The sequence below is a fragment of the Colletes gigas genome, unplaced genomic scaffold (assembly GCF_013123115.1).
Source record: "Colletes gigas isolate AHSC1104 unplaced genomic scaffold, ASM1312311v1 Colletes_gigas_Sc00022, whole genome shotgun sequence".
Lineage (NCBI taxonomy): Eukaryota > Metazoa > Arthropoda > Insecta > Hymenoptera > Colletidae > Colletes > Colletes gigas.
In genome coordinates, this window is record NW_025106651.1 from 2,149,561 (window position 1) to 2,175,811 (window position 26,251).

The following is a 26,251-nucleotide window of genomic DNA, read 5'->3' on the forward strand; positions in this document are numbered from 1 at the left end:
TGGGATACACTTGATGCTACGCGTTTCAAACGATCCCACTGTTAACTGCAAACCACCCTTTCGTTTCTCTTTTATTTCCTGCTCTCCCTTCGAGTATAAACAAGTCAATGCGATCGCGAAACTGCTTCTCGTATATGGTTTTAAGGTGAAACCACGCTAGAGATTGATGAGGTTGGTTTCTGAGACTGAAAAGAAGCGATAACTTTAAAACCACGCTGCAATTTTGTAAACTCGTTCGGGCTCTTTGCAGTTCACAGTTCGATACACAGTTTCGCGAAAAGTCGGCAGTGCTCTCAGGAGAACGTTCCGCGAACATGTGAAATTATTCACTGTGAAATAATCACTGTTTTATGGCGCGTAGAAAAAGTGAACGATGTTGTATGCGAGGAACTGAATTTCTTGTGCGTTTAAAGTGTCAACAGTGACCAGTCTCGTGCCTTTTCTTATCAGAATTATGATATCGTAACGCGTAGTATTGTATTTTATTATTATCAGACAGATATGTATTTTCTATTGACTAAAGAATTGAATATTTTATCGCAAGCTACCTAGTTCGAATCGTACGGTAAACGATAGGTACAATATTTGAGTAAAATAGACGCGATGGTTTCCTTTTTCTTTTTCGACGCACACGTATGCCGCGAAGAGTAGAGATTAAAGGTAGTTTGAAATTCACCGGGAAATCCGCTTATGTAAATATTATATTTTCATTAATTTCGCATTCAGAAGGCTTCAGAATTTCAAATCCACTGAATTTCAATGCAGGCACTGATTGTACGTTCCTTACGCTTAAACTCTTCGACTGAAATAAATCCTTCCAACTCAGCGAAGATTCCCCTAGAATCGTATTGTTAGGGGAGGGGGCAAAATTCCTAAGCTGTACACTTCCTTCATTGTACGGTTGATTTGTATAATTGGTCTGTCAACGTGATCGTTCATTAAAATGCATAGGCGTGTTATAATACTTCGTTATTGATGACTGTGATGCATATAAATTTTGAAAGACGCGCAAAATAGAATTAGCTTTTACATTTGCTACTTGATTTATGTTTATTGAGTAATTTATGAATGAAATAGCAAAGTAAATGCGACTGTCTTAATTATATAATTTCACAGACACTGTTGTTTACCGTCGAACAACAAGCTTTCGGATTCTAGACTTAAAGATGTTTTTTATTTTGCGTTGAAGTACGCTGGTAGATCGTTATTGATTTCTTCGAGAGTTCAGAATGCAATTGTCAAAGTAATAAAATAAGACTTAACTTAAATTATGTTAAAGCTGCAATATGTCAAACTCTAGTCACGTCTGAAGGAAAGTTTACTGAATCAGCGTTACTGACGAATCTACTGACAAACGAAACTCCAAATTAATTTTATAGCACGCTTCGTTTGATGTTTCAAATTCTGGTCCCATTGTACGAAATAAAATGAAATAAATTTAGATAAATATATTTGTACTTATTCAAATAACATCTCAGTGATTAATAGAGTTTACTATCAGAATTTTCTAACGTTTTTTACTTCTACTAGATGAACGGGAAATGTTAAGAGTTTTAAGTGGTCGTAGTTCGATGGCCAGGGGCTCTAAATTCATCCCTCAAGCAGAAGTCTCTGATGTCGCGAGACATCCTGTACGCCACTACGTGCATTCCGACACATAAAAATACATTATACATACGCTAAGAAACGTTTCATACGACATGAGTCTCCCCTGGCAAGCAATAATCGTGACGATGGTGAGACTTGGGGTAAGAATAATTCATCGGTAGTGCTGCAGGCCTCGGTGTCGCATTGTTGATACGCTTTCACAGCGCTGCATCTGCATCCAGGTGCGCCGAGTAGTATATGGGTCAAGTTAACAGTGCATAGCGCTTAAACGAGAGGTAACGTGAGCATTGGTATTCTCGCGCAGCTAAAACCATCCATTTTTCAAATATTGCAACCCGGAAACAATAAGAACTCGGTAACGAAAGGTTTCACAACCGGTCGTTGCACTTTTGGCTTTCCAGTTTGTTAAAGAACGTCCGCGCGGAACATCCCACTTGTGAATTTCGAGCAGAAACGCGTAGAGTCGAAGATGGTTCCTTGTTTCGTAGACGTGTTTTCCATTACGCGAATAGTTACACGTTTTTCCGGACAACCGAGTGTTAAGGTTCATGGTTTCCCGATTTTCACGCGACAAACACGTATATGAATCATTTAAAATGCTCTGACTTTATAATTTACTACTATGAAATATTTTTTAATGTACAAGGACAAATTAAAGTAACTAAAAATTCAGAGGTTCATATAATTTTCCAACAAATGTAATATTTCTAAAGGGGAAAAAATTTAGCTTTCCACTTCGACAGCAAAAGCACGAGTTTGCTTAGAGTGGTGTACTTTGCATTGCTGCATAATTTATTCCTTGTATATTTCTGTGCAATTTGGGATTTCTTTGACCACAGAAAATGCGTTAAAAAATTAAAGTTTCCAAGTTCCAATTCCAAAAGTTTGATTTACATTACCAATTTTCACCCAAAACAATGTAATTTTCCGTTTAAAAAATAAAGATAATGAATGATTCGTCTTGTTTGTAGTTTGTTAGATGACTTAAAATGTATGCTTGTTTCGCCAGTCACGGTCTCTCTGCGTTTTAATCTTCCTTTCTTCTGGCAAAATGAATAATGAAGCTACATAATAGATTACTATCGTAGGTAAGAGTTGTCTCTGTAAGCTGCAGACAGTACAGCCGAGCGTAAATAACAAATGTTTGGAACGGAACTGACGAGGTCGAGTGTATGTTTATAAGAAGAATGACGAAGGGTGAATGGATTCTAGGCATCCACATGGAATTCTGAGCACTTGGCGACAAGTGACACGAATGTACGTCGCGAGTGTTGAGGACTTAAAAAAGTACGAGGATGAGCTACGGTTAAGTTTAGAGTGTCACAGAAAGTTCAGATCAAACAGCCCGATGGGTGAGAATCGTTAAATTGAGAGCCAGCGAATAGAGTGTCAAATTAAAAAATTGTCAGAGAGACGAAGAGTTTAAATTTTGAGTGTACCGTAGTTCAGACGATGAATGTACAGTCTGTCCAACAAAAGCTTGGCCAGCAAAATTTTCATGTGAAATTAATTACCGTAAATTGTCAGGTATTTCTGCCACGAGTGTGTTACAGTATTATAAATGCTTAGCATCTCGTCAACGATTTACCAGAATGTAATACAAATTCTTAAATATTGTGACATAAATTTCTAGGAGTCGTCAGTATAGCTTAGCAGAGTCTGCCGTATGCCTGGTGTTCACTTGAGAGTTCTACTCTTGAGAGTTGAAATTGAGAATGACAGCTGTTTCATAGGAGAAAGTGGAAAAGCTTCCATGCTGAAAGTTGCCTCCTCGATCATAAGGCCGACCCCCGCGTGTTCGTGTGAAAGAATCCTTACTCTCAATGCTGTATACACAACAGAGTCTTACTCTTGACAGCGAAATTCTCCAGTGAAAACCAAGTGTAAGGCAATCCTATTCGATGGAAACAATCTTTTATATTGTAGATTTCAACCTGATTTGTAGGATCAAACTGAGTAAGATTTTAATACGTGACATCTATCTAGTAGCTAATAGGGTAACCTAATTGCAATCTAGTTAACCTGCCTATAAGGCTCATATTTCACCACATTATGTCGAATGTTTGAAACATTACGAATGATAAAAAATTATTTGCTTGCTCCCTCTGAAACACTGAAAGTGGTTATAAAAGATGCATATAAGTTATCGATATTAGAGACTATGACTATCACACTATGACACATACACGTATTACTTACGTGAGCCTTCGGTACACCTATTGCATAAGCAAACACCATGGAATAGGCAATAGAATGGCAACAGAGAGTTTCTGTTGTAGGGCTCGAAGGGTCGCCAACGGTGATATTTTTATTAGTACACACGCTGCATGGTCATTTATTACACGCAGTGTTTGCATGTGGAGTTTCGTATGGCTTAACCGCGGACATTTTTCGGGACTTTTTCAAGCAGAATGCCGGAATATTCACGAAATACGTTACGTTCATGTTTTGTGTATCCTGGAAACCCGGCTGTCAGCTTATCTAGCTTTTACAAAAGTCTGTTTACAATTTGGGAGCAATAGTTTTATTTTGGCCAATTGTAACAAGTTTGCTATGCTGATAAATTGGGATAGTAGTGATCGATCGTGCATCATTTTGTAACGGTTACTCTTATGGATTTTTAAATATGGACCATGCCATATCAAATAGAGGACTTTTGTTTTTTTTATTTAAAAAATATAAGCCCTTAAATTTTGCAGATTTTACTGATTTTTAAAGTGAAACACTAGCATTGGCGCATTAACAATTTTTTATAAGAAAATCAATCATTTACACTCGTAGTTCATCCTAAATTTTTGGTTCTATTACTAGTAAAATACGTAAAAATAATAAATGGATTTAAGCCGATTTCTATAACCCGGCTGAATTTTACAACAAATTTTTTTAATAAATCTACACCAATCCGGATATGATTTATCTTTGAACGTTACGTCGAATATTTTTATATGTTCCGTACATGTTGCGTGACTGGTGAGATGTTTGAAAATTTTTCCATTTTTATTTGTTCGTTTGATTCTTGATTCATATTTCTTATACGAGCAGCTAAAAAGCTACATGTTAAATGTTTTGTTACGAACGGATCTGCGATGTTAGTGAACTGTAAAACGTCGATGGAAAGAAAGGAAGGAACAGTAAAACGAACAATGAAGGCATTTTCTAACAAAGCCGCGTTCTTAACGAATATAATTCCGTGGGAAACGAGGAAAAAGGAAATCGAATTCTGCTGGCCGGTCCAAGTTATTTTGCAATTTTATCGGCTCGTTTTGTCCGGCCAATTGCTGCGCTATAAAAAGGGCGTGAGATGAGTAAACAGAAAAAAAGAGCGCGCAAAAGGGAGAGAGGAGAACACGAAATTGGAAAACGGACGGGCGTGAAACAAAATGGTGGCATCGGAGAAGCAATTGTTCGAATTAAACGCAGCAGTTTTCCCGTGGTCTTTTTCATATACAGATTTAATTTATTCCCGAAGCGTACCCAGCGCGTGGGAGGCATGTGATCGAATCGCGATTATCGCCGGCTGATCAGAAATTCAAAATATCCAATTAATCACGCAGAGGCACCCTGTAATCAGATCCGTGTGTAGGATTGTCCTTGAAAATATTTTTAAGAACTTTCTGAATACATCGAATGATAAGTTTTTAATGCTAATTCTGTTTTATACAAAATTTATTAATATACAACGAACGTGGGGCTTATCTTGATGTAATATAAAATGTTGCTCTTATTATCTCTCTGTTAAATGCGGTAAATATTTATCTGAATAAATATCAATAGAATGTTCGGTATTACGACCCACGTGACGTCATTGTTTTTCGTTGACTAATATATATTAATAAAGCTTTTGCATTTGCATAGTAATAATTTTATACAGTATGTTTATTATGTTACTTAATATGATACATTCATCCATTTTGTTGCGTTAGCATGAGCGATGTAAATTTCACTTTATATTTTAGCCGAGCAAGATTAATTTGAAATTCAGTTCAAAGAAAATTCAAGTGAAATATTTTATCCCCTGTCAGGATACTGAATTTAAATTTGAGCTCGGCAAAGTATGTGTAAAATAATACGTTGTTGGGAAAATTACCTGCGATTAATACAAAATGTGACATTGAAGACTAACCCAAAGCAAACTTCAGAAAACTTTTCAATTACATTATAGACCATAGTAGATCATAAACTGTATACGATTTAATTATTAGACAAAACTTCGATAAAATAAAAACAATTTACATAGTTCAAATCCAGTATGAATGTTATAGAAAACTCTGATACAAAATTCACGAAGAAATTATTCCTTTCAATATTTGAATTTCGAAAAAGTACGGAGATTTAATGTTTCCATTTCATAAATTTGTATGCTGCAACGCGTGGAAAATTAATGCTTCTAATATTTAAACGTTCATCTATAAGTATTAGTATTTTCTTCTCAATTTTACTTTAAAAGGCGTCAAAAACTTATGTAACTTTTTTACTTTCAATGGCTTGGGAAACTGTTAATAACCATTAAAGCTCCATAAACGTCATTTTAAATTCAACGCGCCCCTATTTTCTCGACACAGTTTCTCCCCAAGAAAACTACTAACTGCTACACGCTATCGCGCACGATAATTATTCTTAGGGCACATTAAACGTTCAACGTCACGTACAGTTTCCGGTTGCAACCAATCCGAAATTTACCGCGATTTGTCTGTGGTTGCCTGCTACCGGCCGATTTAAATAAACGCATTTTAATTTAATGGCATCGATTAATTCGCGCCCGTATTATTAGCGTTACGTTTGCACTAACAAGCTGCTGCGAGTCACACGATTTGTTACTGAAATATAACCAGAAACCACTAACAAGCTGCATTTCGTTGTTGCCTGTTTCGGTCATTAGAGAAACCGGAAATCTTGTCATGAATATTGTTTGACATTGCACGTAGAATTTTCTGAATTTAGTTGACTCATTTCACGTAGAAGAGAAATGAGATTTGATTTAGCTGAGATCAAGGCAAAAACAATAGTTTATTTTTTACATCTCGCCTCATATTAATCTATAGTCCATTTCGTATGTATACATACATTGTGTAAAATAAGTTCCCGGAATTTCTCACTTTCAAATCCCACAGTGCATGTATTGAAACAAATTTTTGTGTGTAAGTGGGCAACATTGTATTCAGTCGTTATGACATAACAACCAGACAAGATAACAGACGTTATACATTATGACTACCAGTGTGTTCACGGCAGTTATTTACACCAGTCGATCTCGAGTATGCTCTGCGATTTTTGCGATGGAAAGAACTGTCGAGCAAAGAATTTGCCTTAAATTCTGCGTTTCTAACGAAATTTCTTGTACCGAAGCGATAAAAATGTTACAAAAAACCTATGATAAATGGTGCCTATCAAAAACGCAAATATACGAATTGTACAAGGCATTTAAAGAGGGTCGAGAAGAAGTGCAAGAGATTTGCCGCGTGCCAGCCGACCGTCAATAGTTTCGACTGACGAAAACATCGAAAAGATAAAAGAAAATGTTCATCGATAATCGTCGCCTGAGTGTTAGAGAGGTGGCTCATGGAGTGGCAATGTCTCACATGTCCGTGCATAACATTTTAACTGAAGTTTTGGCCATAAGACGCGTCGCTGCACGACTTGTTCCGAAGAAGCTGAATTCTCTGCAAAAAGAACATCGAAAAGAGTTGCTGAAGACATGATTTCACGAGCTTCTATTGACTTTACCTTCATGAAACGCACCATAACCGGTGACGAAACATGGATTTATGAGTACGATATGCAAACAAGTCAACAATCTTCGGAATATCGCTTAGAAAATGAACCAAACCCTAAAAAACCGCGTCAATAAGGCTCGAAAATTAAGGTCATGCTCACTATTTTCTTTGATTATCATGGTGTTGTTCATTCGGAATTCCTTTCAGATGGACAAACAGTAAATAAGGAATATTATTTGAGCGTCATGAGATGCTTGCGTAAAAATATTCTTGGATCGTGCACCACGATAATGCTCCGTTGCACACATCGATCTTGATACGCGAATTTTTGGCCAAGAACTCAACAAATGTGATCGAACAAGCACCGTAGTCGCCAGATATGGCCCCCTGTGACTTTTTCTTATTTCCGAAACTCAAATTACCCCGGTGAAGGCGTTTTGAGTCGATGGAGGCCATAAAAGAAAATTCACAGAAGGAGCTGAAGGCGCTACCTTCTTCAGCGTTTAAAAAGTGTTTTGAAGACTGGGAGAAGCGTTGGCGTATGTGCATTGCTTCTGATGGGGCCTACTTTGAAGGCGACAAAATAAATTTGGATGACTAAGTAAGCAATTTGAATTTTATTTACAAATTCCGGGGACTTAATTTACATACGAGGTCTGTTAAAATAACCGAACTATTTTTAAACAATTTTTTTTATTTAATGTACAACTTATTACTCTTTGTCTCCTTTAAAGTACTCCTCTCCTCTATTCACACACTTGTTCCAGCGATGTTTCCATTTTACGGTGCATTCCTGGAAAGCTTCGTTTGGAACATCCTTCAATGCCTGTGACGAATTTTTCTTAATGCCCTCACTTGAGTCAAAACGGCGTCCTTTCAGCACTGATTTTAATTTTAGGAACAAGAAAAAGTGGCAGGGAGCAAGGTCTGGGGAATAGGGAGGTTGGATCAGGACAGTCATCTGATTTTTGGCACAAAACTGGCGAATTAACAAGACTGAGTGGGCAGGCACATTGTCATGGTGAAGGAACCATGAGTTGTCTCGCCACAACTGTGGTCTCTTTTTGCGAAATTTTTCGCGCAACTCTTTTAAAACGCCTTCATAGTACTGAGCATTGATTGTTTGACCTTCAGGCAAAAATTCAAAATGCACAACTCCGTTGAAATCGAAAAACACGGCGAGCATCACCTTGACAGAGGATCGAACTTGTGCTTTTTTGGGGTGGAGATCCTTTGTTAACCCACTGAGAAGACTGGACTTTCACTTCCGTAAGCTTGCTTCAAAAGTTCAAACAATTCCGTGAATATTTTCCCCAGTTTTACGCAAAATTTCACGTTGCATCGTTGCTCTCGTAACTCGGACATTACGAAAATCGCCACGAACAGTGAAGCACGTTGCACTCAAATAGCGATAACTCGGAAACTAAATAAGATGTAAAGAATTTGTAAAAAAAGTCAGTTACGCGGAAGATTATGACAATTGCAGTGCTGTCAACTGTTCGTTGCTATGACGATACACAAACACACAACTAAAAAAGTTCGATTATTTTTTGAACAGACCTCGTAAATACTGCAGTAAAGTATATCGTTTCGATAAAGTTTGTTTCTTTTGAAGATGGTCCTTCGAGAATTATATTAATTGTCAATGCGTCGTGTCCAAATACAGTACAATGTTCGTATGATCGAAAGATCAACCACGGATAAAAAACAAGCATAAATCATACGGGAATGAAATAGTAGAACTCGTGTGCGGTTCGTTGCGTCGACTGTATAAATTGCTTTGTCAGGCGAATAGGCCAGCAGTAGCTAAAGTTTAAACTCTGCTTTGTTGAGAAATATGACAATACACCAGCAGATGTACATTATAATTTAATGGCGACGTGCGAACTTAACAATTGTTTCGTTACCGTATAAATTGGTGGTTCGCTCTTAGATACTGATACATAGTGTATTAACCCATATACATATACTGTATATAGAATACTTGGCGGAACTTTAAACACTTCTAGCAAAATGGAAAAACTTGAACTTTCTTGTTTAAATGCCTATGTGGTTTTCATTTTATTTATCATTTAAAATTGTTTAGTTCGCGAGAACGATATTCTTTTAAAAGTGATGTTATTCGAACAATAAAATTGTAGAAACTAATATTAAAAGCTAGATTCTTCCTTGGTTGTGAGAACAATACAGAAACGAAGATTTATTTGCCAATCGACGTTTTTGAATTCTATCCAGCAGATTCATTTAAATATAGAAAGTGTAATTTGACAAAATGACGTTCGACGATTTCAGCACTTTTTATTTCAGTTGTACAATACACACTCATCGTATCTAAAATTGTGTTTCCTGTTTCCACGATGCGGAGTATTTGGGTCTATTTCAGTTTAATCTGGGAGCAAATTAAAAGCTTTTGGTAAATGTCGCAAAACGCGTTCAAATGTTTCTGCATTCGATATGCAAAGGAGAAACTACATTGTTCGCTCGTGGCATTTCTATTTAAACGACGGGAATTAGCAAAGTGTTAATTGTTTTTCGAGTTCGCGTCTGAAACTGTAGAAACCTGTTTTTCTAATGCGTGAGCTTGTCAGGAAAAGTTAAACAACAGTACTGAAAATTTGTGTGTTCTTCCTTCAAAGATGAATAGGAATAAGAAAGAAAATTTGTTAAATTCAGAACAGAAATTGTATCGTATAGTCTGATTTAAAAAGTTTAGTGGAAAGTAGTACAAACGTATTTTACTGTAAGTTTCTCAATTCTTCTTCTTTTACTATAATAAACAGCCAACCTTAAATTTCAAAGTACAGCGTTTAATAGAAGGAATGAAAATATTAACTCCAAATTTGACCTATACAAATATGCTACGAGATTCTTTCCTGAAAATATATATCAGATAAATTGTTAAGTATTTTAATAAGGACGAGACGAGAAATTTTTGGAGTAATATTTTTACTCTATTATAAATTTAACTTTGTTTGCACGCTAATGTGAATATCCATAACATAACTTTCTTCGATAATTTATTACTTGGATGATATAGACTGATAACTTTAACTTAAATTATTTTCTTTATATTGAAACTTGTACGCATGTAAGAGGTACTTACAAAAACAGATGGTTGAGACCTTTTCACCGGAAATCCTTCAAAATTCAGGAAGTACTAACGAGCTCATTAAGCAATCAAAACTCTGAAACGACCAGGAAGATGCCGAAACTTTGAAGTAGAAACATTAATCGACTTCCAGAACTGTATTATGCAGAAACTAGCGTTTCTTACTTGTTTTTCATTACGCACAAATTTAACATGTAGACGACCTACTCGAAAACGAACAACTTTTTCACTATCAGCTCAAATAAACCTCAAATGAAAATTAAATCAATTAAAACATATAATTCTGCATAGAAATTATTTTTCTAAGCATAATTTCTATAAACCAAATGAATATTGTTTTTTTGGTCAATGTACAAATTAACGTAAATTGATATAAATTACTTTAAAGTGTGACATATGAAAACAATATATCTAGTAAATATTTTAATTATCTGATATATTTTTCTCTGACAAGATATATTTAAACAAATAATCTATATACATACATACAGACTGGTTTCCAGGTATTTGCAAGTATTATTACAATGTTTGAATTTCCGGTTTCCTTTCTTTTTTACATAGAACAAGCACATAAGGTAAGCTTTAGACATTTCTCAAATAACAAGAAATGTTATATGATCATTGAAAAATCATCGATCAATTGATTCACTATTCGTTTAGTAATAAAATTCTTTTCTATTGTTTTCGATTATCAAGCAAAACAATATTGAAAATCAGCACCGTGTCAGCATTTTTAACACAGTTTACGTGTATGTATGTGTATAGTGTGCTATTATTTTGCCCCATTGACTTTACCTTCTATTTACATTTCCTTTTTATAACTTTCGTAAACCAGATTCCACGAAAACGATTTTTCGTGTATATTTTCTTCTATATATGTTTAGAAATCACCAGAAATGTTGAGTGGGCTATCTCTTTGCCCCGAATTGACCGTAAAAGTGCTGCGACAGCCAATACCGTCGACAAACAGCAAAGTGTTAGGCAACACTTTAATATCAATAATTTTTGAGTCAATGACTAACGTAAAACTGAGTTACTGTGCGCGTCAGGTATATTCCATTTACGACTAGAACAGTAAAAGTGTTGCGACAGGGATATCCACGGCTTACGAACTTGCAAGGTTAATGCAAACTGTGAACACGTCGTCACTGTCGAGCATCTTTACAGAATGAGAAAATAAAATAAAAAATAAAAACCTGAAGCACCTACGTAGGATTAAGTTCTCAAAAATAAAACGTCAGAAACAAAAGTTCTAGAGTTTAAAAAGGGAACGAATCTAACTAAACGTGTTTAGTAAAAAACTACTAATTTATTTACACTTTAGGGGTAGGTATGTTGTATATTGAAAGATTTCATGAGAATATTAGCTATCTAAATATGCTTGCGTTCATATTCGAAGATTTAACGACATTCTAATTTAAAAATCTACGGTCGACTCGTTAAATCTACTTCGTGTCAGAGCGAATCCCGCGGTTTAATATCTGGCAAGTAAACAAGTAATTTATCTATTTACGACTCGATGCGTCTTTCCGAGAGGATCGATGTACGAAACGGAACATCTCCCAAGTGATATTTATGTGAGATGAGGGAAGAGCCGAGGGGCTTCTTTTGAAGCGATCAAATTACGAAACTGCCTACTCCTGACATTTTCTCTCGAGTAACTTCGTTTCGTGACATTCTCAGGAGGACTCGTTCGAATTAAACTTTCTTTAACGGTGTTTTTACGACAACTAGGCCGCTGTGAATCGAGCATCGGCGCGATTTTGAAGCGAACTTCACGGTTGCACGTGTTATGTCTCGAAGACGAAAGTTGTAATAAATTCCGTAGAGAAGTATTCATATTGATAAAGTTAGAATGAGCTCAGAAATAATATCTCGAGCACGGAACAGATTAATTCGGAGAAACAAACCCATAGGTTTCGCAACGGAATATAATATTATTCTTATATTAAACCGCGAGATACAGGTGAGTCTGAATTAATGAGAAGAGATTAGTTAACACGTTTGCTGTGCTACAAGGAAGACGGTGATTCCAGCTTTCTGGCGACAATTTTTCTATCGGATTTAAATAATGAAAGATTATTTAGGTAAACGTTTCAACCAACGAGTAAAAGTTAAATGAAATGGAATTTTACCCAAATTGGATTTCAGATGGCAATGTTTTCAGACGAAAATAATGTATATAGAACAAAAATATTTATATGTACAATATTTATAATTTTTAATAGATTGAATAAGCAAGTCTGTATTCTTCTTTCGATTATATTTAATACATAGATAATTATTTCTTGAGAACTTCTGAATAACGCGCTTCCTGCTGATAACCTAGCGATATGAAACCGAGGAGCTCGCTCCGCGTCTTACTTAAAACATTTGTTAGGAATATACATAGTATTATCTCACGTCCGTGAGATTACATTGACAATGGATAAGAACTCTTTGTTATTACAAGAAGCTGCATATTCAGGGTATCTTTTTATCTTTCTGTATTCGCTTGGAGCTACGTCCAATATAATATAGAATTCTGTACAGCTTTATTTCCAGAATTAATATTAATATCGCAAATAAGAACGTAACGAGACTCAGAAATATTGTTCGTTAATAAATCATGTACTGAATCAATAATTCACGAGCATAAACAACTTAAAGATTGTAAGTATATTCTAAATATTGCTCTACTGATAAGCAAATGATATATTTAATTGCATGGATTGAAAAAAAACTCTAATAAATGTAACATTCAACGAGTATTAATTTAAAGTTATTACAAATCCGCTAATAAAATTTACAATGCAGAATTTAAGTTATTGAATCAGATTTGGAATCGTTTCCAAGTAAATGAAGCTGGATTATACCACAAAAATTCCTAGCTTATAAGAGTAATAAATATTTGGATAGAATGACAACAAACAAAAAATAAGCTGTTTACTTAAGAAAATATGTTGAAATAGGACTATATCGTATTACTTGCATATTTGGCCAATAATTTCAATGTAATTCCCATTGATTGGACAGCAGGGGACAATCTCTGTATCACGTTTGAGTTTCTAATATAGCGAACGGTAGAGCTATTCGTGCAGCTGATCCTCTAATTCCATCGAGCAGCATGCTACGGGCAAAGACGAGAGAACGTGCACGCCGAGGGCAGAGGCACGAGCCTACGAACGAAATGAATGATTTCTCCCTTTGGAAATCCTGTTCCAGGTCAACAAACGTGCGATGTAACGTCGTGCGCAAAATTAGCAATGCAAATGCTTTGTCCCATTTTACGGATGGGCAGCCTGTGTAAGCCGCGTAAGCCAGACCGAAGTCGCTGCTGCCGCACGTGCAAACGTAGTTAATGTTCCGATTTCGAAGCGGGACTAAACCACTGACATAATATGGCGGAGTAAACACTCTGTCGAAATTCCGGAACATTCTAAATAGCATTAGACGTGCCGTCGTGCGTTAGTAACTTCGTTACGAAAGAAGAATCAGCGACCGGGATCGCAAGAAACTTCCCATGTCCGCGTCTCGTCTGTACTTTCCCACGTGGTAACCGAATCAGTTCAATGCCAGGAGCTATTGAATTCAGAAGTTATTTGACAATACGTTGAATCAGTTTGAATGGGCGGAAATGCAATTTCTGCTATGGCGTTTTGGCTTCCCCGCAGGGGGAAATTTTACCTCGATTTTGTCGTATTTAGCTCGATTCCCGACGAAGAAATGAAATTGCGGAATCATAAATATTTGTGGTAGGATTGTATACAAACAGCGTCGCTTATATTTTTCGATATTCCCGTCAAATTAGCACGAAACATGTATTTCACCAATATGTTTGTTCAAGAGACGATAAACAAACTTTTTTACGAGCGAAGTTTATTGCATTCGCGATATGTGTTTCCACTAAATGAAAACTGTTTGATAGAAGCATACAAAATTTATACGCAATAAATAATTTTAATTTTAATATTATAAAATATGTCTGAATGTGGATCCTATTCTTTTTTTTTTTAATTTAACTCCTTATTTAATTTCAATAAATTGTGTACGGAACAGTATACATAGATTTATCGAATGAATTATTTCTGAAACTTGGAAATTTCAAAAAAGCTTGTCATAGGTACGGTTTGTGGACACGAACGTAAAGGATATCGGAAAGTCTACTTCCTACTACCCAGTTCAGTTTTCATACATAACTTTTCAAAACCCCGAGGCAAACATTTTTTAACAACCTCTAGATTTCTAAAATTCCCTTCTACTAAATATTAAATTAATTTGCAACAAAACGATATAAAGTTCTACATAAATCATCACTTAAATGTTTAAATAAATATTCAAAAAAAAAAGAATGTCTAACTATAAATATTAGAATAATTCTTATTCTACTTCGTATAACTTGTTATACAGGATGTTCAGCCACCCCTGGAAAAAATTCTAATGAGAGATTATAGAGGTCAAAATAAGACGGAAATCAAGAATATCAATTTCTTGACTGAGGTTAACACGTTCCCGCCGGCATGTACCACCGGTGGTTCATATAAAATTGTCCCATCGGGCGGCGTGTACCACCGGTGGTTCATATAAAATTGTCCCATCTGGCGGCGTGTACCACCGGTGGTACAAATGAAGCAACAACATTTATGTTTGTTTTTGTTAAGGAAAAGAGGAAAAAGTTTGTAAATGGACCGAACAACCTTTATTCAACAAATTTATATGATATAATTCTTTATATTGACATATTCCCGCTGTCGCGTGTTAAAGAAACCGATTTTTATGAAGTGTCTTAAAACACGGGAGACATAAAGGTGGCCGATCTTCGCAGCTATCACAAAATGTCGAAACGCGTTTGCATTTTCTCGCGGCCACAGAGGCATCGAATTTTTCGGACAATTTTCGGTAGCATTCTCTACAGCGTTTACGGACTTGTCTTGCTGAGCCAATATATTTTTCTAAAAAATGTTTTCTGTTTCTCCTGGTTTGCACCTGTGGTATTTCTGTAGAATCTAATAATTTTTTAATAATTACTTCCCTAAATTTTAGAATGCTCATATTTTTATTACCCCATTGCGTATGTATACAGTATGCATTAACAATTGCTGTACCGCAAATTAATTGGAGCACAATTTTTCGATACCATTTTATCGTCTTTCTTAGGCAATTATAATAAGACGATAGTTGATCTGATAAATCAACGCCTTTTTTTTGCGTTATTGTAATCGAAAACGAGATCTGGTTTATATTGTCCACGTTTTCCTTCAATTAATCTACAAGTATGATTTTTGAAACTTGTTATCATACATACTGCTCTCTTATCGGTCCATTTGAGGAATTTTATTCCCGAACGATTTTTCAAAGAAATTATTTCCCCACGTTTTTGCTTTTTCTTTACTTCTGCTGGTAAAAATTTCCGATTATGCTGCACTGTGCCACAAAAGTATGTATCTTTTTCCAATAGTGATTGCGCTAAAGGTATACCAGAATAATAGTTATCATACGTCAACAGTATAATACGCCTTCTTCAAATAATAGGCCATTCATGAGTTTGGAAACAACATCATACGCATGTCCATTTCCTGAAGGGTACATGCTTTTTCCGGTATAAATGTCTAAATCATATGTATAACCGTTCGGTAAACACAGTTTGTATAATTTTATGCCGTATTTATGGCGTTTCCCTTTAACATACTGGCGGAAACGTAGCCGTCCACGCCATAAAATCATACTTTCGTCTATTACGACAATTTTTCCTGGTTTTACCGTATTTTTGAATGTCGTAATTATTTCTGACATTATATTTCTAATTTTATTCAACGGATCCTCGGTTCTACTGGTGGTATTATCTGAGAAATGTAAGCATTTCAAAATAGCTAAGAAACGATCGCGATTCATGGTATTCTTTATGCGTTTGTTTCCATATATACTATCTTTAGACCAATACAATCTAATATCTGGCATTTGAACTATTCCCATAATTAATAATATACCCATAAAATCTTTTATCTCGCGTATTGTAACAGGTTCCCAACATTGCTCATGTTTTCTTCTTCTTGCACTGAAGCCACATTGTGTGGCATATTTATTTGTTTCGTCAACCATCAGTTGCAGTATACTGTCGGTCACAAATAATTGGTATAGACTGAAAGGGTCATCGCAATTAACATCTCCTATCAGAAGCTCCGCGTCCCGCGTATTTATATGTCTTATCGGGCTTTCCTCTATTTCTGATTGTTGAATGGACTGCCATTCTTCCTCTTCACGTTCAACATTCGTATCCAAACTTAGGTTGCTGAATTCATAGCATGAATTATCGAGAAGATTATGTTGCAGCTCTAATTCATCTTCATCTGAAGAGATCTGTCGCAGCCTTTTTCTTCGATAATATATATCAAGAGATTCTTCTGATGAATCATTCGTTTCCACGAAATGCATGGTTGACATTCTAATAATAATAATAATAATTTGAAGGAAATTGAAATTGGAATGGGTTGTAATACACATACATATTTTTAAATATTATATATTACTTACGTATGAACATATAAAAATACGATCACAGTACAATAAAGATAAAACGAGAGAAAACTTATTACTGACGTAAATAATAGCTAACAACAATGTAATTGTGTTTTGCGCGTAAGTACAGTGTTTGAATAAGCGATAGAATAAGGCATCAAGCATGAATAAGAGCGCCGTCCCACGGCGAGAAACACAAGTTGCAGCGCCGCCCCACGGCGAGAAACACGAGTTACAGCGCCGCCCCACGGCGGGAAGCACAAGTTGCAGCGCCGGCGTGAACGTGTTAAAGGTTCGTTGAAGTTATTAAAAAATTAAATTAAAAAATTTCAAATCATTTTGGAAAAATTATTTGTAATTGCGGGAGTCAATTATAATCACTTTTAGTGAATAGACAAACCCACGAAATCCTACGCAGTTTCGAGAAAAAATTTCCTTATCGAAAATATAATTTCAGGCCAGAAATATCGCCACGAAATTTCGTGCGTATCTTTAAAATGTCATAACTCCTGAACGGATGAGACGATTTTAATATTTCAAAATGCAAACAACGCGTATTCTAATGCAGAATATGTACACATTCCAGAAATATTCAAAAAGTTGTTCCTTGCTACCGTGAAGTGAGAAAAGCCCCATAAAAATGATCCAATATTCAAACGACCATAACTCTTACAATAGTGAATATATTTCAATGAAACTTTTTCCTGAACTAGACCTCATAGGTACCTATAAAACAGTATTAAACAAGTTTTCTGTAGAGCCTCAAACAAAATTACTAAAAATCAAAAACGAATTTTTAAGAAAACTCTACAAGGGGTGGGTGTCTAAATTTTTTCGCAAAACAAAATTTTTTCAAATTGTTCTGGAAAAATTATTTCCAGTTGCAATGGTCAATTACAATCATTTTTGATCAATTGACATACCCCCGAAATTCTATCCATTTTCAAGAAAAAAATTCAGTACAGGCGGAACTGTAAACATTAATAACTTTTTAACGAAGGCTCCATCAACAAATTGATATTCTGGTTTTTCGTGTTATTTTTGCCTCTAATATCTCCCATTCAAATTTTTACCAGGGATGGCCGAACACCCTGTATGTATGATAATAAAGTATTTTGTTTAACACATTGACTGTCGTGTTATCTTAAGAATTCAAAATAATAGAAACCTTGAAATTCAAAGCTGTATAAAATTGTTTGAACTTGTACAAACTTATGAAAAATTTAACAGATATTTTGTAATTCTGATTCAACGTAAAAAGTAGTTTCTCTTGCTTGCCATGCTCTTCGCAATGTTTCTTAGTAATATTTTTTATAATATTACTACTTGGTGATATTTTCTCGTGCAACCGAAATGACAATTATTTCTCAAGTTATTTACTTCAACATTTCGAAACCATCAAAATTTTTTTAATTATAATGATGTAACTGTGCGAATCACTGATTAAATCATGCAAAATATTTTAACCTCCAGAAGATATTCCATAAGAAATCATGTTAGTTTTAGAAGAATGCAGAAGAAGACACTAAGACTAAGATTGCTTGTATTTAACGGTTCAAATAAAACGGTTAAGAATAATAAAATTGGTACTTGGAGAACTCGTTTCGAAGGAAGTAGACCATTCCGTCTTAAGTACTCGATAAAAAAACCATAGAAAAACTCGTCTATGCGTAACTCATTACACAAACTAAATTAAACTCGCGTAAATCGTTAGCAATATATCGAATAATTATCAGCAATTATTTTTTAAGTCGAGGTTGAATCGTTGAAGTAAACATTTATAACGCACTAAGCAGTTTATAACAATCCTCCCAAACACAAAATGGGAAATTGTCTCATAGGTTCGCGTTTAAAGTTTTTTAAATCTATTTAGTCTAATCATTCAGAATAATTCAAAAACAATTCTCAATGATTATTTATTAAATGGAAATTTACGCGTATGTCGTGATTTATTCAACACTAGAAATACGTCGAAAATCCGAGTTAAATTATGTTCTGGTAAAATCCAGCTTATTGGATGAAAATACGGAAGGTCGATGAATTTCTAAATTTAAAGATAAAATCGATTGATACTATTTTACCGATATTTCAGGGCTCTTTCACGTTTCTAATTGCCTCGTTCACCGAACATCAATAGCTTTAAAAGGAAAGGAGCATCCACCGACAAGCTGTGACCTAATTAGAAGGGACGAAACGGTATTTGGACTAATAGCGCGGTTTGAGCATGAAGCTTGAAATTTTTCATCGTAAAAGCGTCGAAAAGAGACCGTCTGGATTTCGGCACGCACCGTACGCGATTCTACACTCTGCTATTTCTTTAAAATTTGACGAACTTGCGCTTTTTAAGGCCGTCGAGAGGTATGCAGCGTTTCTCGAAAGCCCAAAATTAAATTAGGAGGTATCTGTCGAGTTACTTTGCTGCAGAGTAACGACGTTATATTTTCTTTTATGAACCGTCTGCGCGTTGTAATTGCATTTCCGTAATTTTGCATCGCTTCAACGGCGGAATGGGCCTTCGCGTAGCTATAACTCGGTATTCTTTTATCGTTAAAATTCTACGAGTATCGATAGACGTTTCTAACACTGGCTGTGAATTTCACGAATGTAAGGACGTTTCGAAAAAAAATACAACTACATGCACGACGTGTAAGCAACAAACTACATCTACTGTGGGAGGGATGACAACTATGTTTCCCGATTCGCTGAAGTCACACCGAAATTGCAGACCAAGGTTCCTGTAATTAGCGAAATGAAAATAGGATGACGTCGATGGTAATTCATCGATGCGGGATAATCGAATGCTAGCCGCATTTTAGGTTGGTCGCGAATGCCCGAAACTCACGTTATGGACCCGCAGATGAATAATCACGTCGTTAACTTGTGATAAAACCAGTGACCCTTTCTCACGATTAGCTAGTAATTTCGTGACAAACACATAATGACGTCTTCGTTCGTGAAATGCTGGATAATATCCTGATCGGTGAGTTCCGGCAAAACCGATCGCGTGAGAAGAAAATTAGAAACTGGGCAAAATTGGAAGAACATCGTATCTATGTCAGAGATAACAAATATTGATTACTGACCGCCGAGTTGTATTCGAAGCAAGGCGAAGACTATATGTGTCTGAATGTTTATTGATTGATATTACTATTGTAAATTGAGCAGTCGCAGAAAGTTGTGGGAATAACTTTGTAGTATTATGACTAGTCTGCGGATGTTTATGCATTTATGGGAAATTTTAATCCTCAAAAAACTACAGAATGCATTTAATATGCAAAAATATAAGAAATACTTAAAGTAAGATACGAATTATTATATTTAGGGGTTGAGACAGCCCTCTGAGAAGCTTCCGTTTCATTAATTCTATTAATAAAAATGTGAATTTGCATAAAGATCCGCAGTCTAATTATGACAAAGATAATTCATAACACTTAAAGAAAATGCTATGTGGAATGGAAACCTAATGAAATGGACTAATGCCAACTTGACTGCTCCAGACTCAGAGAGCACGTGATGTACGGAGAATAAAAGACTTTCTTTGGGTATTGGTCTTGTCTTATGGACACGTATACGAGTTTAATATGATCCTTGCGATATCACGAGTGTCACTCGATACTGTTTGAAGGAAGTACGATTACGGAAGGATGACAAGAACCAACCGGCGAACCGAAGGTGAAGGGGCAGGGCATGGTTCGCGTTCCTGACCCCAGGGATCTTATTTAACTTGTTTAGCTATACCCAGGCTTCTTCCTGCAACACATCTACTATACCAAGTACATATAACTACGACACTAAGCCCGGTCATCTCTATGGCCGTAATAATCCCCAAGGAAGAGCACTCATTCTCATCAAAATACTTGCAGGTTTGCATGAAGATACTAGTACATCAGGCAAAGTTAAGGTGTAGCGACTAAACATTATGACGGTGAGAATAATCTGTTGCCAGTGCACTCCAATGTTCTTCCTTGTGAATTTCTAAATAAATCTATAGTAGGATGCTTTGAGTCATTTCCACGTGTTAACTGTCAGATTTCAGTTTAAGATTTAAAATCCATCACAAGTTTAATAGTCGTTTTAAAACTTCTGTCGCAGTCGATCAATATGTAATTTTAATAATATCAATATCGAATGGTTAATGGTTAATCGAAGCATGCATCTATAATGAAAATGATCGTAGTATACGGCATTCCGTTGTATCAAATCTCCTTCTGCAGTTCCTGGGTCTCCATAGTTCGAAAGTTTAGCATTTACTGAAACTTCAACAAATATCGGCACTATGCACGTTCTCTGAACTTGTGCGGGTCTATGGAACGTGAAGATCATGCGGTTTGATTAAACTTTAATGACGGAGGTATGAATAAATCGTGTTGACGTAAGCTTATCGTGCCAGGTAACTTATATTGAATTAATAATTCTTGATTATTACTAGACTGCGGATCTTTATGCAAATTCATATTTTTATTAATAGAATTAATGAAATTGGTACTTTGTGGAGGGTTGTCTCAGCCCCAAAACATAATAATTCGTATCTTACTGTAAGTATTTCTTATATATTTATATATTAAGTGGATTACGGTAGTTTTTTGAAAATTAAAATTTCTCATAAATGAATAAACACCCGCGATTTAATCATTACAGTCGTCGTTCTTGTTGCCAATTAAAATTCGAGTTTATTGGAAACGTTTAATATCGTTGGAATTTACGATATTAATTTATCGTTATAGGTTTGGATAAAAGTAATTTATAAAATTTAATAATGAGCCCTCCATCATAATAATAGTTAATATGTGCTCATTAATACGTATATATATCATTTAGCCATGATTCTTCCGAAATTTTTCACAATCTCGTGGTAGCATTAGTTTTAGTTCTAGTAAAACTTTCGCAGAAAGAACCATAATGTTAGTTTTACGATTTCACGCATATTTACTCCGTTTTTAAGGCTATTACACTCTTGAAATACACGTGATGAATATTTTATCAACGATCTAGTTTCAAAACCGCACGGCAGCCTTGCGGTATTGTTATCCCAGAACCCTCTCAGATTCATATAGCCATGTATATATGTATACCATGCGAATGTATACCTTTGGATCGAAAATTTTGAAAAACGATAGAGGCACCGTAACCGCAACAGAGCTACAGAGTCGCCTTTGATCCGAAAGAGTATTTAATCTCTCACGCATACTACATTTACCTGCTCAGTTGTCAAAATATACATGAAATTCATATTTTTATAATTACAAAGATGCCAGAACACTTTTCTCGAGTTAATCTTTATGGAAAATGTTCAAAGCACGTTTTTATCTAACCATGCCTTTGTTCCGTTCGTTCTTACTCCGTTAAATATCTCACATATGCTTTACAAAAGCGTTTATTGTTGCAAAGAGTTGTAAAAAATCGTAGAGAATAATTGAAGTCTTTGTAAATGTGTAACTTTGAAGAGATTAAATAGAAATAAGTAGAACGAGTGTTCTTTTGTTCTACCCCCCTGTTTCCGGGCGTAGCTCTTTTCTGACCGTAAGTAACAGATAAATTTACTTACCTCTTCATTACCTGATAACTGATGAACTATGCAATTAAGAAAAGCCGACTGACCGACTGCGGTGGTTACGTTTCGTGGAACGTTCATCTCGAACGTCGCATTAGTGACGTTGTGATTGCTGAAGACAGTTCCACCGTGCAGCTTTTGATCCCGTGCAAAATTACCTGGCGAAAAATAACACGAAAGAATTAACTGACAATCGTCGCTACTCTCCTCGCGCTCTATTTAATAAATTGCGTTTGAATTTTTATTTTGGCAACAAAAACGGGAGATACAGAAGAAAGGCTAATTCCGTTACGGTCAGTGCGTCGACCCATTTCAGAAACATCAATTAAATATTCTTTGAACATATACACATTTACGTTTTGCACTTGATTACGAACGAGTCTCTTAATTTTTATGCAAATCCACTTCACAATTTAAGGTAAGGTGAATTGTTTAATTTCGTATCGCCTTAAAACAATTATTGAAACAATTCACGACAATATTAAAGAGTTAATGTAAACGATTAACTTAAAGGAGACAAGAAATGATTCAAAAGTTAAAAGTCTACGAATAAGTTTCAGTTCTATTAAATACACAAATTGTTACCCGTGATAAAATTAAAACGTTTGCAGCATTTCGTGAACTTAATTTCGAGCATCCAATTTTATATTTGGCTATCAACGTTGTTCCTGCTGGACTAGGAATCTCTCGTTTCATTGTAACATCATCCCTAGTACTGCATAATCGTATGCTAAGTGAAATCCAATAACGCCGTTCGAAATCGACTGGTCATCATTGACGTTAAAATTAACACCTGAGACCCCCATTGTTTCCACGGCCATGATGGTCTTTTATGATAGCCGCCATTATGAAATTGTATCGCCAAGGCTCGAGCATTGTAATTTCTATTGGCCGTTGTTACTGCTATCAAGAGAAACAACGGATTCCAGTGGCAGCTGTCTATGTCTACTTCATTATTGATTGTTGACGCTTGAACTAGATAACCGTAGGTGTTTCTACCTAACCGTGACCCGAGATCGTCAACGACAGATTAATCGGTGCTCTCAGCAATGGCCTAAATAAGCTGGAAACAATGTAAGGCAATAGTGGGACCAATTCAATGCCACATGTGTTGGTACTGAAACCTATTGATTCACGAGCATTGTGTTATGGTACCAAACGTGTAGCGAAGTAAGATATTATTGGTTAAGTAGATTGCAATGTCGAGAGTATACGAAAAATATGCCAATCGTAATTTATAGGTTAAATTAATAGCTTCCAAGGTAATGGTACCTTCGTTCTTCCTTTTTTTACTCGAATTATTGAACCACTGATTTATTAATATTTTTACGAAAACATCGTTTACCGAAAAAAATTCCGGTTCGTAATTTAAGTAAAGAGCTTTTAATTTAATATCAGTATTCATTACATTTTCTAATTTGCTTCCTTTTTATTGAAAAAAGGCTGTGTTCGGACTTTACTTTGACTAATAGCGTTGGTATGAAAAAAACCACTTTGTCGCGCGCAGTTGCGAATTAAGGATTCGTCAAAAGATTCAAAGCGCGTAATTACAACCCTACTTCAACTTTTCAAGTAATTAATAATTTTACTTCGAAAGTGGGGAACATCCATAAAATTATGTAACACTTTCACGATTATATCTTTCGTACGTTTCGTAAAAAGGATTTCAAACTGTTTTTCGCTGCTTCTTTTGGGCATACCATGCATAAATTCACTCATATTACACGCACGCAATTAGTATGATATGCAATAGATAAAAATAAACGACCAATGTACGTACACTGCCATGTTATTATCTATGTGTACAATGGAAGCCCAATAAACTATTAATTATAAGGTGATCTAGATAATATTGCACATATCAAAACCTTAATCGAATATGTGATAATTATATCGAAACAATATTTCATTCCTCTTACATTATTTTGAAATTAATTGTATTACGCTGGAATAACATGCTAGTAATTTGAAAGTGAAATTTTTAAATATTCATATACTTTATTTACAGACATTTAACGTGACTAAGATAGGCAATATTTTCTGTAACATTATATTACGATGAAAGAAGCAATTGTTGAGCAATTGTACAATTAGATATAACAATTATACATGGGATCACAAGCGTAAAATAAGCTGATCGTGAGTGGTAACATAGTGGTTGCAGAAATAAAATCACGTAACATCGACCAGCAGAGTGTCAATTATCGACAAAACGATATCGATGACATGTCAGTGCCCTGGTACGTTTCTCTCGGCGAACGATTTATCGTCCATCAAAGATTAAAGTTTCAATTCACCGAACCCTGTGATCCGGCACATATTTCCACGTTGCCGTGTAAAGTTTCGCGGTTAAACGGAGGTGATACGTGATTTGAATAAGATTTAAATTCTATGCCAGAGAATTTGGAGTTCGAACGTGAAATGTCATCCATCTGGTATTGCGAAGTACATTTAATAACAGCGAAATTTCTGGGTCAAATTTAAATATTCTAGTAATATAAATCCCAGAGAAACTGATAAAAAAACGCAACAAAATTTCAAAGGTCAATTTTAGGGGGTGAATATGCCCCTAGAACCTAGCCAAAATATGTTCACGTGTACCGTGCAAAGCTGAAAGGACGACGAGTGGAAGGAATGCGGGCACGATTTGCCATAGAAGATTAGTCTTACAGTTCTACGCACACATCTCGTCGTTTATTAATGGCCAAAGTGGTCGCATTTACTAAACTCAAACCTACTTCTATGTCAGTGCGTGCCACCAAGGATCGAGCGGTGGTGGCTAGAGAAGTGTCAATGGTGTAACCCTCTGGCTTCTGTGCCATCTCGTTAATCATCTTTCTGGCTTTGAACGATACAATTTTCTCGACAAGGGCCGAAAGAAAGGACTTTTTACTAATTGGCGTGTATCAAGGCAATCACGAAACCGTTCTATCAAGACCACTGGAATCAAGGAAATGTCCCTAAAACGATTGACTGATTCCAGGTAGTTAGCTTTCGTAGAGTTCGAGTTCGAGTTCGCGAATCGGTAATCAATATCCTAAAGAGATAGCTTTCGATGTGGTGTGCCAGTAATTCTTTGGCTGAGATCGTAGCACGTACGTACATTGATTTCTTGAATCTCGAGAAACGCATCTATTTATTTATCTTTGCTTTGATCTTTCTTTCTTTCTTGGTCAAATCATGTTTACTCGTTGTTGAATCAAAGAACAGTTTTAAAACTTGCCAAAATAGTGAGACGTTCAAGTAAATCAGTTTTACTGTCTACTCTGTATTTCACTATTAAAGACACCATTGTAAATACTCTCCTGACTTGGTACTACTGGATACACAATCCGATTATTATAATTATATACATGAATCTCTGCACAATTTCATCTAATCCTGACTGCTTTGACGGGAGATTTGGAAATTGAGTCCATTTCTGCATTAGACACTCCTCTCAAGTTTCGACGAAGATTATAATACACTAGATATTACCCGCGGTTTCGAACGCGAAAATTCCATATTATGCTATCCTTTATACTATCTATTTGTAAGTGAATCATGATTATATGAAATAACTATATGTACAATGTCATTACTTTCCTCTATATTTTTATTATCTTGATCATAAGATTCATGTACATTTTTTAATTATATTTTGTCAATGTAAGGTATTCCAAGTGATGTTATGTGCCAAATGTAATTTTCTGAATCTTTACGTAATTCCAAAGAGATAAAATTTTATTATTCAGAGAGCAAGAGCATGTCAAGTTGGTTTCTTCAAATGCACCA

General features: G+C 35.6%; 1 protein-coding gene across 1 annotated transcript in view; it reads right to left on the reverse strand.

Moving 5' to 3' along the window:
* The window catches only part of LOC122401166 (hemicentin-1-like), a 448,403-nt gene that overhangs the window by 303,267 nt on the left and 118,885 nt on the right, over positions 1–26,251 (reverse strand). Inside the window, exon 2 of the mRNA XM_043403128.1 lies at positions 22,472–22,635. Coding sequence (XP_043259063.1) covers positions 22,472–22,635 — 164 coding nt within the window. The remainder of the gene's footprint in view (positions 1–22,471; positions 22,636–26,251) is intronic.